This window comes from Anomalospiza imberbis, chromosome Z, assembly GCF_031753505.1.
Source record: "Anomalospiza imberbis isolate Cuckoo-Finch-1a 21T00152 chromosome Z, ASM3175350v1, whole genome shotgun sequence".
Lineage (NCBI taxonomy): Eukaryota > Metazoa > Chordata > Aves > Passeriformes > Viduidae > Anomalospiza > Anomalospiza imberbis.
The window spans coordinates 13,282,949-13,296,247 of NC_089721.1; the positions used below are offsets into that span (position 1 = coordinate 13,282,949).

General features: G+C 38.6%; 1 protein-coding gene across 2 annotated transcripts in view; it reads left to right on the forward strand.

The window, feature by feature from the left end:
* GHR (growth hormone receptor) overlaps nucleotides 1-13,299 on the forward strand; it is a 151,466-nt gene that overhangs the window by 74,616 nt on the left and 63,551 nt on the right. For both annotated transcript variants that reach the window (XM_068176157.1, XM_068176156.1), the window contains exon 3: nucleotides 9,849-9,928. In XM_068176157.1, the coding sequence (XP_068032258.1) occupies nucleotides 9,859-9,928 (70 nt within the window). In that variant the 5' untranslated portion in view covers nucleotides 9,849-9,858. The remainder of the gene's footprint in view (nucleotides 1-9,848; nucleotides 9,929-13,299) is intronic.

Here is a 13,299-nt window from a genome sequence, read left to right on the forward strand (position 1 = left end):
TGCTTCTGGATTTGCTGATGGAAAATACTATCTGGCATCATTAAAATACCTCTTCAGAAATAGGTCTGTCTAATTACCTATAAAATTAATATGGTTATTTCTGTGGCTTATTTTACAGACACTTATTAATTTCTTCATTTGTAAAGTTTTCTAACGGGAAATGATGGGCATCGGGACAAAGCTCTGTCAGTTTCCAATGCACATTTCTAATTACAACCTGGCATTTCTCTTCATCTCCATTGCAGACGAAGCCATCATTGTAGTACTATGATAGCTTCAGACTCCCACGCAGATTTACTAGGAAGTAAACTCTCTAAACCAGTAGCTGTTCAGTAGGTCATTAACTCTAGAGGTTACCAGGCATGTCTGTTTGGATGATTCTCCTTAAAAGGCAGGCTGGTTTCATCACTCAATGAGCAATCGAAACTTGTCTCCCCATCCTAAATAATCAGCCGCATTTCAAAGCTGTTCAAGATCCCATGTCATGTACCCTTCTACCTGTACAGCGCAGGAAAAAAGGCTTTCCATGAGCCTTCCGGTACTTCCTGCTCATCAGATCTTTTGTCTTCTAACCCATACTCATCTGCCTCACAGGATGGAATCTCCCCCTCACATATATAAATACTCAAGATATAAATATATATTTATACATATCTATCTAGAGAGAGAGGATATAAATAATGAGCTGAGTGCTTGTGAAGGTACACCTTCAGATTTCATCAAAACACCAAAATGCCTGTGTGCATGTTTGTGTTAAGTGTGTGCAAGTACATTGACACAAACCAGACCCCACTTCTGCTGCTTCATTGGGAAGAATTCTTTTAGGACCTGTGATAACTGAAACAGCTAAAATAATGCCATAGTATGATACAAAACGTGGATTGGAAGAAGTCACTTGAAGGCCATGAAAAATCAAGCTGTGTACACAGTTTGTACATTAGATTGGCTTTCAGTAAATTCTGTCAGCAAAAAAACTAGTCAGTCTCCCTATATTTGGAAATACTAGACACTCTAGCCTTGGAAAAATCCCCAATTAAAAATTAGCAACATTCCTCCTACAGCTTTTGGCCTAAAAGGTGTCATCAACAGCTGTATGATAAAAATGCATATCAGAAGTGATTGTTTCAGTATAAAGGTTTTAGAAATCCTGTTTGGATGGTATCTAAAAATGCTCATATGTTTTTAAGCCACTTTGGTAAATGTGGGCATAGTCCTTCTCTGTGTGTGAGATGCTTCATCAAAACATACTTTAAATTTAAAAGTTGGGTATTTTGTATTCCAGGTCTTACAAGTGCAAGTAGAAACAGAAGTTAACAGACTTCTAAATAACTTTTTGAAAGGTTTGAACAGAGATCAGCTTTTCTTCAGAAGTTATTTCTTACCTCATGAAAACTTGTTTTGGCAGCACTGCGTTTAAAAATACTGAGTTATCTTCTCCACTTGCTTGCTTCATTCAGTCCTCCTTTCAACCTTGTGCTGATTTTTACAATTAAGGTTCTAGCTAAAAATCTCTCTGTATCTATATGAAATAGTTTAAGCAGTTGTTGAATGCAGTAACCTACTTTTTGGTAGGTGCTCACCATTTATATATTCAGGTTTGTTTGGACTTAAAGTGCCAAATCAGCAGCAAACAGGGGAGGGAGCAATGCTGCTATGGTCTCAAGGAGGACACATGGAAAGCCAATCATACTGTTTCTTATTAACACATACCTTCTTAAGCAGATAATTTTGCTTGCAGTTATTGTGAAAAACAGTTGCATTGAATAGGTGTTCTCATACGTTAAATCTGCATCAGCTTAACTGAAATTTAAAGTTGGCTTCAGTCTGCATATTACAGACTCAAAATAAATGAATATATGTCATACCTTAAACTTACATGGGCTGCAGGACATAAAAAACTGCACTAAATTAAAATGCAGTGATTAATGTTAAACCTTCTGTCAGGAAGATTATTCTTTTCCTGCAGACCAACTGGTAATAAGTATGTGAGTGCTTGGAGTCCTGAGTGACCATTCAGAAATGCACTCAGAAATGCTTTGTATATCATTTATTAGCTTCCACTTACTGTGCTATTCAAGTTAATGACTTCCTAAATGCCATACAGGTCTGTTATGTAGTCTTTAATCTGATTAGGAGCACACTAATAATTTAGCATGCGATTAAACCATGTAATTAATTTGTCCCATGGTAATGAGCTGTTAAGTAATTCCTTAGTCTAGGGTAAATACCAGGCCTTGAACTTAAATTTTACAATTTCTTGAATATTTTTTTTTTCCTAGAAGAAATTTTTTTTATAAATGCTATTTAAAATTAAAAGCCTGCTTGCTCTAATTTCCTGAAATTGTTCTTTGACAAAAAATGACTGGCTTTTACCAAACTCTTCCAAAATTATGAAACTCCTGGTGATCTCCAGTGAAACAGAATCATGTTATAGCCAAGTATTTTTGAACAAAGCATCCTCAATTTCTTCCTATCACCTTGGACTCAAACCTGCCTTACAGACTTGAAAGAGCAATATAAGGAAATCTGAGGGAGTGGGGTTTTCATGTTATGGAAGAGCTCCAAGAGATCAGATGTGGATTTATTTATGACGTGTGCTGAAACCTAACTGACTATATTTGCCCAAGTACCAGCTAATGTTTTTTTAATTTGAATAATAATGCAGATACTGGCACTGAGATTATGAGATTACTGAGATGATGCTGACTGAACAGTGGAACTGACCTGCTGTGTAGTGATGATCCAACAGCACATATAAAATGGTTTTTAGTTATCAAGCATAAAATAATCCTGTTTGTTTTCCCTCATGTTCCAGCCTAAGTTCCCAGTGGTGTCATGCAGGTGGCTTTGCACAGTGATTCCTGTGCTTCATTATTTTTTCCTGATTTCTCTGAGGTGCTAAGTTCTCTCGCAGTGCTAGTAGAATTACTTAGCCATGTTAAATACACAATCTTGCCTGCTTGAAATCAGATGTGTTTTACTGCTTTGCTGGATTGGGTCCACACTGCTGTAGTCCTGATGAGATTTGAACTTCAATGCTGGCAAGACACTGAAGATCTTTTGCTTTGTGGTTTGGGATTTTTTTACAGATCTGGAAATATCATTTAATCTTTTTATGTAAAGTGTGAATAATTATCCCAGTGAAAGGTTTTTGAGTAAAACTACATTTTTTTAGTAGTGATTACTAGGGTGTAGTAGATACAGACTTAGATATTTCTCTTTGCTTTCTTGACATGGTATTGGACATTAAATGGATGCATTATATTTCTTCAACAGACTGGAAGATAGATTTGCTTATATAAAGAAATTCTAGCACTTTTCTTTGCAATTTATTGTACAAATAACAAAGCAAAGAGCAGAATTTTGTCTTTTGGGTGATTGCTATCTAATAATAACTAAATAAATACTAATAATACTAATAATAACTAAATTATTAATAATAACTTAAAAAAAAAAAACCTGAGAAGCCTGGGAAGAATTAGTACTATAGCTGAGAAAGTGCTCTTAGCCTGAAAAACTTACCATTCTTGCAAATAGGCCTGAATCTTCCTTAATGATACAATTATATGTAAAGCTGAGTATTTGCTCAGCAATTCACATCTGCATGTTATGCAGCTAAATGTTTGCACTTTCATCTGAGATGTATCTATTTCACTGCTTTGATCTGTTTTGGGGGCTGAAAGGCAAACAGAGCAATTGAGTCTTTTCCAAGTTCAAAATTTTCTATCTGTGTAGTGGACAGTAACTTAAGACTATAATTGCAGTCCTCTTTTTAAGAATTGTTTTCTGATGGAGAGATCCACTACTCTTAGAGCTGAGATCCTACTTCTGTGTACCTAGTTCATTACGTTACTGCTGTCAAAGTACAGCACGTTTTATTGTAAATAAAGTGATTCATCATGTGCCACAGCCATCCTTAGACTTCTTAGCCAAGTTTTTGGAGAATGACTTTAAAGAGCTTTCAGTACAAGCCCAGAGCAATGTCCAAATATGGTTTCACTGAAAGGCTCCTTAAACACATCAAAGAACTATTAAATTCATCAAAGAACAAATTAAACCAGAGTAATTAACAGACACATCAATCCATAGGAAAAAGAAACCAACTAAAAGCACTAAAGGTGTGTCTCACAATAGAGAGAGAAATAAACTAGGTGTTGAAATTGAAATTTCATATACCCGCTATTCCAAAATTAAAAGTTTGTCTAGGAAAAAAAAATTAAACCCAAAGTGAGCAATTGATTCAATAGATTCGATTTGCAGTTTTAACATTTAACACTTGAAATCATTATAAATTATTTATAATCATTATAAATTATTTAGCTGAATTAAAGACCAAATTAATAATATAAAGTTGCCTCTGTTCTATAGGTTTAGTTTGTATTTATAGTGTACTTATTCATAGTCCTCAAATCTGCATAAAAACATGCATAGTAAGTGGAACTTTATGTTTCTTCTGTTGTTGAGGTTTTGACTTTTTTTTTAAGTGAAATGTGCCCTTTATGAGGTTTTTGGTTGGTTGGTTTTTTAATTTGGAATACGTAACTTCTGTTTCTGTGGTATCATTCCTTGATCCTTTTATATCCAGGATAACAGTCCACAATAGGTGAATGGTGTGTTGCTCATATCAGCTGAGACAATTTGTTATTTCTGTTTCTTACTGTGGCTGAGTATAGAGCCCTGATAAGGGCTCTGTAAAAACAGGCATTCATCCAAGGGCTGCTGATGGCTTAATCAAGCCATAATATCAGCAAGCAAGGGAAGAAGACTTTAAATCCATTGCAGTTTTAGATTGTGTTGATCGGAAGGGCTAAAACTAATTTCAGTTGCAGCATGACTCCATCCTGTTGGCACTCAGGGGAATGAGGGTATGCAGGCAAAGTGATTTCAGCTATGCATGATCAGCCAAAGTGATGTGAATGTTTTTAGACAAGCACAGAAAGATTACCTCTTGGTGTCACTGGTCATGCCCTGAAATAACTTTTAAGAAATGTTCACACTGTGAGAAATAAAGGCCTTTCACCCAGAAAAAATCTGCACAGGTACATGCACACATATTTGGTAGTTGCAATAAAGAAGATTCAGGACATACCTGGAGAGCCTGGAGTTATGTTCCCTTCTCAGCACTTGTTTTTATTTCATGGTGGATCTGCTGGTGTCTATTCACATGCATGGCACACTCTTGTGTTCTTGCCTCTTTGTGATCTAATGGAATGATGAAACAGCAGCATATGGAAAGCTCTTCAGATTAATCCTTCACTCAGTAATTTTGTGGTTTGGTTTGCAGCAGAGAGGCTGCTCTTTGTTCTGTGCTAGCTGCAGAGATGCTGCTGTGGCAAGCAATGCTAAACTGGAGGAGGTTACTGGGGAAAAAGTGTCATATTTGGAGTACCCTGAGTTAATGGTCGCGGCAAAAGCAGAAGTGCCATAATAGGTGCATTTCAATGTCCTTGTCCTTCTCCTTCCTTCAGGTCCTTTCAGGTTCAGAAACTATGTAAAGGTCAAGATCTCACTTCAAACAAGTTTTTTTTTATAAGCAAGTCTACTTCTGGTTTACTTTGAATGTTAACATTTTTCCCTGACTAGAGTAGATGCAAACAACTCAGCGTGCTGTGACTAAACTGTTTCTTTTCTCAGGGAGCTTCTTAGCCCAGTGTTGCCTGTTTGTGCTGATTCTGTTCTCATCCCACTGGAGAAGATGTTGTGTTTAAATTCACTTGTGATTGACCTTACTCCAACATTGCTATAGAAAAGGGCCAAGATATTTTTTTATCCTTTTTATAACTCCTGGCTCTCTTTCTGTACTGAAGTAATTAGCCTGAGCTGACCTCTAGCCAAATGTTTCTGTGGTCAAGTTTCAGCTGGCTTGAGGACAGTCAGCTGCTGTAATTTTTTTTCCTGATTTTAACTCTGTTCATTCTTACAGTCTGCTGGAGTTGGGTAAGACACAGAATATAATTCTTTACAGTAATATGTTACAAAATCTTGAAGGGTTTTTTTTTTTTTTCCTGTTGACTAAGAGGCACTTTATTAGTGCCTTTTGTCTTTCATAGGCATATAGGGTAGGTGTTGGGAGGTAGATACTACTGGATTGTAAAATGTCATTTTTGTCCTAATGCCTACAGAGAAGCTGTCTCTTGCTAGGTTAACAGAGAAGCCTCTGGACAATATTGTTCCTATTGACAGCAAGCTTGCAAGAGTGTCTTAGAGGAAGGGCAGTGGGTCATTATGGAATAGATCTTCAAGAACTTTTTGCAGGACAGAAGTTGTCTGATGGTGATGCAGGTGGCACTTCAGAGGACCCTTCTCTTAGAATTTTTATTCTGTACCACCGAAAGTGGTATTGTGATGGGGCAGCTCCTGCTTTCCACCAGATTTTCTCCCATGAGCCTGGAGCCGTGGCAGTGTAGCTCTCACTTCATCTCAAATACTGCTAGAAGTGGCCATCATAACTGCAGCCCAGCCAAGCTTATGGTGTTTGTGCTGGATGCAGAGGTCACATCCCTGCTGCTTCACACCCCATGTAGAGCTCCATTTGCCTGGGTGAGGCCTTGAGTACAAGCCCCATCCCAAGGCCTCTGGGTTGCAACTCCAAAGAGAAAGCACAAGTTGGCCTTTAACAGAGGCTCTTGCACAAAGGGTGGAGCATCATGCATCCATATTTTCAGATGAGAGCAGTTACTGTTTTTGAGCTCAGTCCTGTCCATATTGGGTATGTTCACAGTATACCAGTTGGATATTTTTCACAGACACAACTTGTCTGAATGGATAACTCAGTGGGATATCCCATATGGTTTTAGGCAGTGCCAAGACAGTGTTTTGTTGTGCTGAGATTCTGGTATTTGTGAGAGTCCACTGAAAAACATAGTTTGTTTCTATATTGTGTTTTACTAGCAAAAGGGCAAGGGATGAAGCAGCAATTTTTTCATCTCTCATGTTTAGGAATGCAAAATAATCCTGTGCCCTGTTTCAGAGAGCTTGTTGTTTTAGTCAAGGTGTGTGGCTGAGCAGGGAATTTCCCAATAATTGTAGGATTGCTCTTAAACAAGTAAGAGCTGCTGCTGGAGGGTGGCTGTGCCCTCCCCTCCACCCTGACTGCTCATTCCCATGCCTGTGCTGCCCCAGCTCTGCTCCTGGGCTGTGTCTTTGGGGAGTCCTGATAAAACCGGTCTGCAAACAGGCTCATTACAATAAATGTTTATGGATTCATTTTAACTGGAACAATCTCCTGACGGAGTTCACTATGTTGCAGGTATGTAAACAAGTCTACCACTGCAAAAGGGAGCAGCAGTACTGGAAGAGGATTGTTTTACTCTGCAATAACAAGACCTTATTGAAGTGCAGTGTGTTTGTTGACCTCTGAGATGTGTTTCCAGGCTCCTGGGTTAGTGCTTCAGCTGTCAAACCACTCTTCTTGGAAGGAGGCTGAGATGGCCACCAGTCAGGTTTGCAGGGATGGAGGGGACAGTCATGCTGTGACAGCTGCACGTGGGGACCAACCCTGGTCCCACCAGAGTTGTTTGGTGTGATTATGCAAAGTGAAACAGTGTGCTCTGAATGGTGGATTCTGATCACATTTGTTCTCACATGAGGACTCCTGTGAGGGTTTGGCCTTCTCTTGTGGCTGTTACTAGGCAGGAAGAAGTAGAAAGACTTAGAAAAAGAGTAGTTGGAAGATTAGCAGAGGCTGATGGATGTGGGAGAACAGGAAAGTGGGAATAGGAAGGAAGCACAGCATGCCTGGGTACCGGGAAAGGAGAGTTTTAAATAAAGTGACATTGTTCTCATGCCTCTGAAAGAGAAAATAAAACTTTAGGGAGAAAGTGGAAGAGCTGAGGGGGAGAACAGACTGATGGGGAAGACATTGTGTAAGACAAGAGTTGACAAACACAGAGGCACATTTTTGTAGTAGATTTACTTATAACAGATAATTAGAATCCTTTAAACAAGAGTACTGATGAAGCAGGGGGACCAGTTGAGCTACCTGAAAATGTAGCTGATCTTGGATGAATCTTGTACTGTGGCAGTGTAGCTCCTCCTGAGAGTTAGGAGGACTGTTGGCCTGTGATTTGCTTTATTAGCTTTGTCCCAGGTCTGTGCATTCCAACAGCTACAGTTGTCACTTCTCCTTGTCCTGCTCCCTAAGTTGTCTTACTCCCACACTGCCCCAAATCCTCACTAAAGCACTTCTCTTCCTTTCTTCCTTTCTTCCTTTCTTCCTTTCTTCCTTTCTTCCTTTCTTCCTTTCTTCCTTTTTTCTTCCTTCCTTTCCTCCTCTCCTCCTCTCCTCCTCCATCCCTCCATCCCTCCCTCCGTCCCTCCCTTTGGAGTGACCCTTGTCTGCCTGGCTAGAGAAAAGTCCTGCTGGTGCCTGGCCAATCCAAAGAGCTCCTACAGCTCTTCTCTTGGTGTAGCAGTCCCATGCCCACTCAGGTTGGCCCAAGCTTGTCTGGGTGGTGCTGCTGGGCATCCTTGTCCTGATGTTTGTGAGGTGGGGAGCTTTTCCTGGCTTGCCTTTGCAGGTCTGGTTTAGATTCTGCTATTCTAGAGCAGTTTGAGAAAATGCCACTTATATTGAGCCTGAAACCTGAGAATTGAACAGTTTAAGGAGGATGTGAGAAAATACCTTCTGATTTTCAAGTTTTGTACAGAACAGCATGGATGAGAAATCTGTAGTTGGTAATAGTTTTGGGTTTTTTCTGTAACATGATTCCTTCTTTTCTCTTAGCGTAAGGAAATTGAGGGAATTACCTTTTAAATTCAGCATTACTATAGCTTTATATACTCTGCATTCTTGTGTTTTGTGGTCTTTAACCTAATTCAAACTTTGATAACTGTACTAAAAAACTGTCTAATTTTTGACACCCAGATTTGATAGCATAAATTGTTACTTGATAACACCTACTTACAGATTGTTACTTATTAGTTGGCTTGGTTGTTTGGACACTTGTGATTTAATCTCCTGTTAGATAAAGAAAGAAAATCTCTAAATGAAAACAATCCACTGTAGAATCAAGGTCTGTGATACCAATTTACAGTCAGATGTGGAAGTGGAGCTATTCTCCCTCCGCTGCCTCTCTGAGCAAGGTGTTAGTGTACCATGCTAGTTTGGTGCTACAGAACAAAAAAATGCTGCCTGACTTGCTTAAGCATCCATGCTCATTTTAGCATGTGTGTTGTAGCTTTAGTTTTGAAGGTCTCTAGTAATCTCCATGGCTGTAAATGGTCAGGTTAACATCCACGGTATGAGTGTTTTCCCCATACTTCCTATGGACACCTCATGAGGTTTTTGGAAGCAAGGTACCATCTTGTACAGAAATCTGCACAATCTGCAAGTCCAGCATAGAGCAGCTGCTGCCCTTCACCATTGTTACCAGATGCTGGTGATCAAGGCAAGAGCAAAATAGAGCCTCAAAACAGGATTGTGTGGTGGGGTTGTATGATGTGTGTGCATGTGTGGCAGAAGTGGGTTAAGGAAAACGAGGAGTGTACTTTTTTGGGGAAGTTGTAAAACCTTGTTGGTTTATGCTAGGATTGTAAGTGTTTGTATTCTTGGAGGTTTTAAAGTCATTTTTAGATGCAGTCTATCAATTGACAATACTTGAATTTCCCTCCCTCTGTGTTTAATGGACTAGAGACACATAAGCTGTTTGTTTTGTAAATACAGTTTTTACTATCTGTTCTAGATGGCAAGATGATGTGTTACTTTATGAGGTAATAAACAATAAACTAAATGTACTTCTGGTTTAAATCCAATCAAAAATTCAATAAAACTAGACAATAACTTAAATGTTGTATCATATTAGTATTTGCTTGTAAAGAAACTCTCCTATTGTCTTTTGTTATTACAGAGTTAGGAGTATGGATCTTCGGCATCTGCTGTTTACTTTGGCAGTGATCTGTGCAAATGACTCAGTTTCTGCAGGTGATGGTAAGTTTTATGATGCCTTCCCATGCCTTTGTGTGTGTAGATATATAAATATGTAGCTTTATATAAACAGTATTTTTTATTGAATTTTTAATGACTGTGCAACTTTCTTGATTGCAGTAACCCAGGTATCTAATGTGACAAATGCATCAGTTAATCTTTTTGTAAATATAGTAGGTGAGGTTGGGACATGTTGCAGAATGAAGGGGAATTTCATAGACAGTTTTTGATGTGTAAGCAAGATGTATCAACATTGGTGTTATACATCTGGATTTTATTTGCATGGGTATTGAAGTTATGAAAGAATTGTATGGGGTTCATTTTTTTTATGTGAACTAGTGTTTTTTTCCTAAACAAGTCTTCTAGCATATTCATATTTTAAGTTTAGTATATTAATATCTTAAGTATAGGATTTAGTATAAGTATAGGACTAAGTATTTGGACATACAGAATAAGCATTTGAAGACCGCATGCTTTGAATCTCAGGCCAATAGGAACAAGTTTCATAAGAAATAAACTTAGTAATTCCTGGGTAGAGATTATGGGATTTCAAGAGAATGTGTACCTTCAACCAGCCAGCTGGGACTGGTCTTTCACTCATTTAACAAAACACATGAACTCCAATGGGACTTGCATGTTCTGTCAGACTGATCTGCTTATGCTTGCTATGATCTAATTATCTAAAGAAATGCAGCTCAACCTGGTTGCCTCTGTGCTGTTCTGGTCTTCAGAACAGACAGCAGTAACAGTTTTCCATAATAACTAATTTTATGCAGACGTGTCACTGCTTCTCCCAAAGCTACAAAGCAGCTGCAGCTCTGTAAACAGCTGCCCCTCTTGACTTCCTAATCAAAATCTGGGTTAGCAGAGCAAGTCAGAAAGAGCAGTTTGTCACTAAATTTTTTAAAGTGGGATTAAAACAGCTTCCACAGCTAACTCTAAATAAAGTGATACAATATTCAATGAAAATTTCTGAAGTCTCAGGATTTTTTTCCTTTAGGTCCATACTTAAGTTTTACTGAAGGCAAATTAAACATCTACAGACTTGCAAGCCATGTTACATCAGCCTTTCTAGTGCTAGTTTTACAATACGGTAGTAAGCCAAAAGGCGATTACATAGTTGCCTGTAGTCACAGCTGGCTTAAATTCTAAAAGTATAACCTTAGCTCTTGGTCTTATACTGTTCTGTATTTTCTTGGAGTTGCATACTTTGAATTTCTCTTCAAGCTTGTATACACTGATGCACTGGAGAGGCGTATGGGGTGTTGCATTGATGTTAATGGAGACATTAAGCTGAAATAGGAAATAATTAAAACTCAGGTGATTAGTTCTCAGACAATTCTTCTATAAAGTTCATTCTGTTTATTAACAAACAAGTTTGGATAGAGAAAACAAAAGTTTCTGTTTATTTACTTCTATGTGTGTAGCTCAAATGCTTGTCCTCAGTGTTATCAGAAAGGGAATCTGTAAGAGTGCTAGTTAAGGCTTTTTCTTTAACATTTACCAAACATATCCACATGCACCAGCTCCTATTCATTGCTGCCATGGAATGGTTGGTAGAACAAAAATTAATGTGTCCTGACTTCATCCTTTCCCCTGCCATGTCTGCATTTTACAGTAGACTCATTCAACAGTCAAAAATAATCCCCAGGGCAGTCTACTGGACCTTCTGATTTCTATCTTGAGTTTTAAGAGCACATGAGGATTATATGATCCTTGGCAGATGAGCTGTGGTCCAGATGTCCTAACTGCAGTAAAAATCTGTATTATAAATAAAACTTGACCACAGCATCATCTTTGTGAGACTTTGTTTATGCTGATGAAATAGGAATTTCTATGAGATTACCTTCAGAACCAAAAAACTAAGAATATTTTGATTGTTTCTGTGCTTAAATACAAGATACAGTACTAAATATTTATGTCCTTATTTGTTGTGCTATTAAAGATTGTGTGTGTGAAGGGAATTGCTTTGTTTAGTGATTGCTAATGATCAAATTGCTTCTAATTCTTCAGGCACATGCTCAGGTGAGAATGTCAGAGAAGGAAGTATAAATTGAAAAGCAGTATTTGAGATAACAGTATGAAAGAACATCTAATTGCAGTTCTTTTGTGATTTAGGACAGAGTATTAGATGAGATCTGTTTATTACACGTTCGGATTTTTTTCTCCCAATGTGAATGTGCTTGTATCAACCAAGTTCTTATGAGGATCCAGCCCCACTCAGGTCATGAATCCTGACAATCTTACAGTGCTCTGCCCAGCACAGTCTTGCTGAGACCTTTGTATAAACTTAATTAAATGTGCTTTATACTTGTACCATATCTGAAATGTTGCCTGGTGTCTGGATCCCCTGTGTTACGGTCCCCTAAAAAATTCACTTCAGTAGTTCTATTTCTTCTGGCAGCAGAAGAGATAAAAATTACATATGCTTGGTAGGCTTGTACCAAAGCCCAGTACTGAACCAGTGTAATATAGATTTGTACATGGGATGCTTTTATGTCTTGAAAATAAACAAAGCATAAGTTCAGCTTTACAAGAGAGTGCTTGGAGCTGGCTTTTTGGCTTGGGGTCAGATCCACCCTAGACAGAGTGAAATCCCGTACAAGTTTTCTTCTGGCAGGATCAAGGGTGTGAGGCCAGTAGTTGGCCAGGCAACTGCACATTTGAGACCAGATATTGGACATTTAGTCACCTATTTGCTGTCTCCAGGCTGGTATCCAGTTCTACTGGAGGCTTTCTATTGATTTAGCTTGTTTTTCATGCTCTCCTTTTGCAAAGAATCTGGCTTCCAGCTCCCTAAACTGAAGCTGCAGCTGGCATGAAGTGATAGGGGTGCCCACTGTCTGTGAGAGGGTGATGCTTGAAGTGACCAGGCGTGTCCACTGCCACCGGTCTTTGACTGTAATTCAGGGCTGAGCAGGTCTGGGACTTGTAGCCTTTCACCAGGGTTGCTGACCCTTGTGCTGTTCATGCCCTTGAGCTGCCTGATGTACAGTGACAAGGGCAGAACAGAGGCAGTGGTAGAAAGAAAGTAAAGGCTGCAATAACAGGAAGGTAATTTCTAATAGGTGCATAATCACCATAGGTAAATGGGGTTTGTGCCTTAAGAATTGGAAGGCACAAGGGCCATTTTCACAGTGGATTAAGACAACTTTTGTCAGTAGAACTAGGCTTCTAGGTTGCTTTGAAGATGTGTAATTGTGTAATTTTGATATTTTCATCCAATTTAGTTAATTAGATACATAAACAAGAAGAAGTACTGCCTCATCGACAGATGTACATCTATGCAGTATTAATTGTAGTTCAGAAAAAATAGAAAAGCTTATATTTGCATACAAGTACACAGTTTATATTCGAGATTTTACATTAATGTA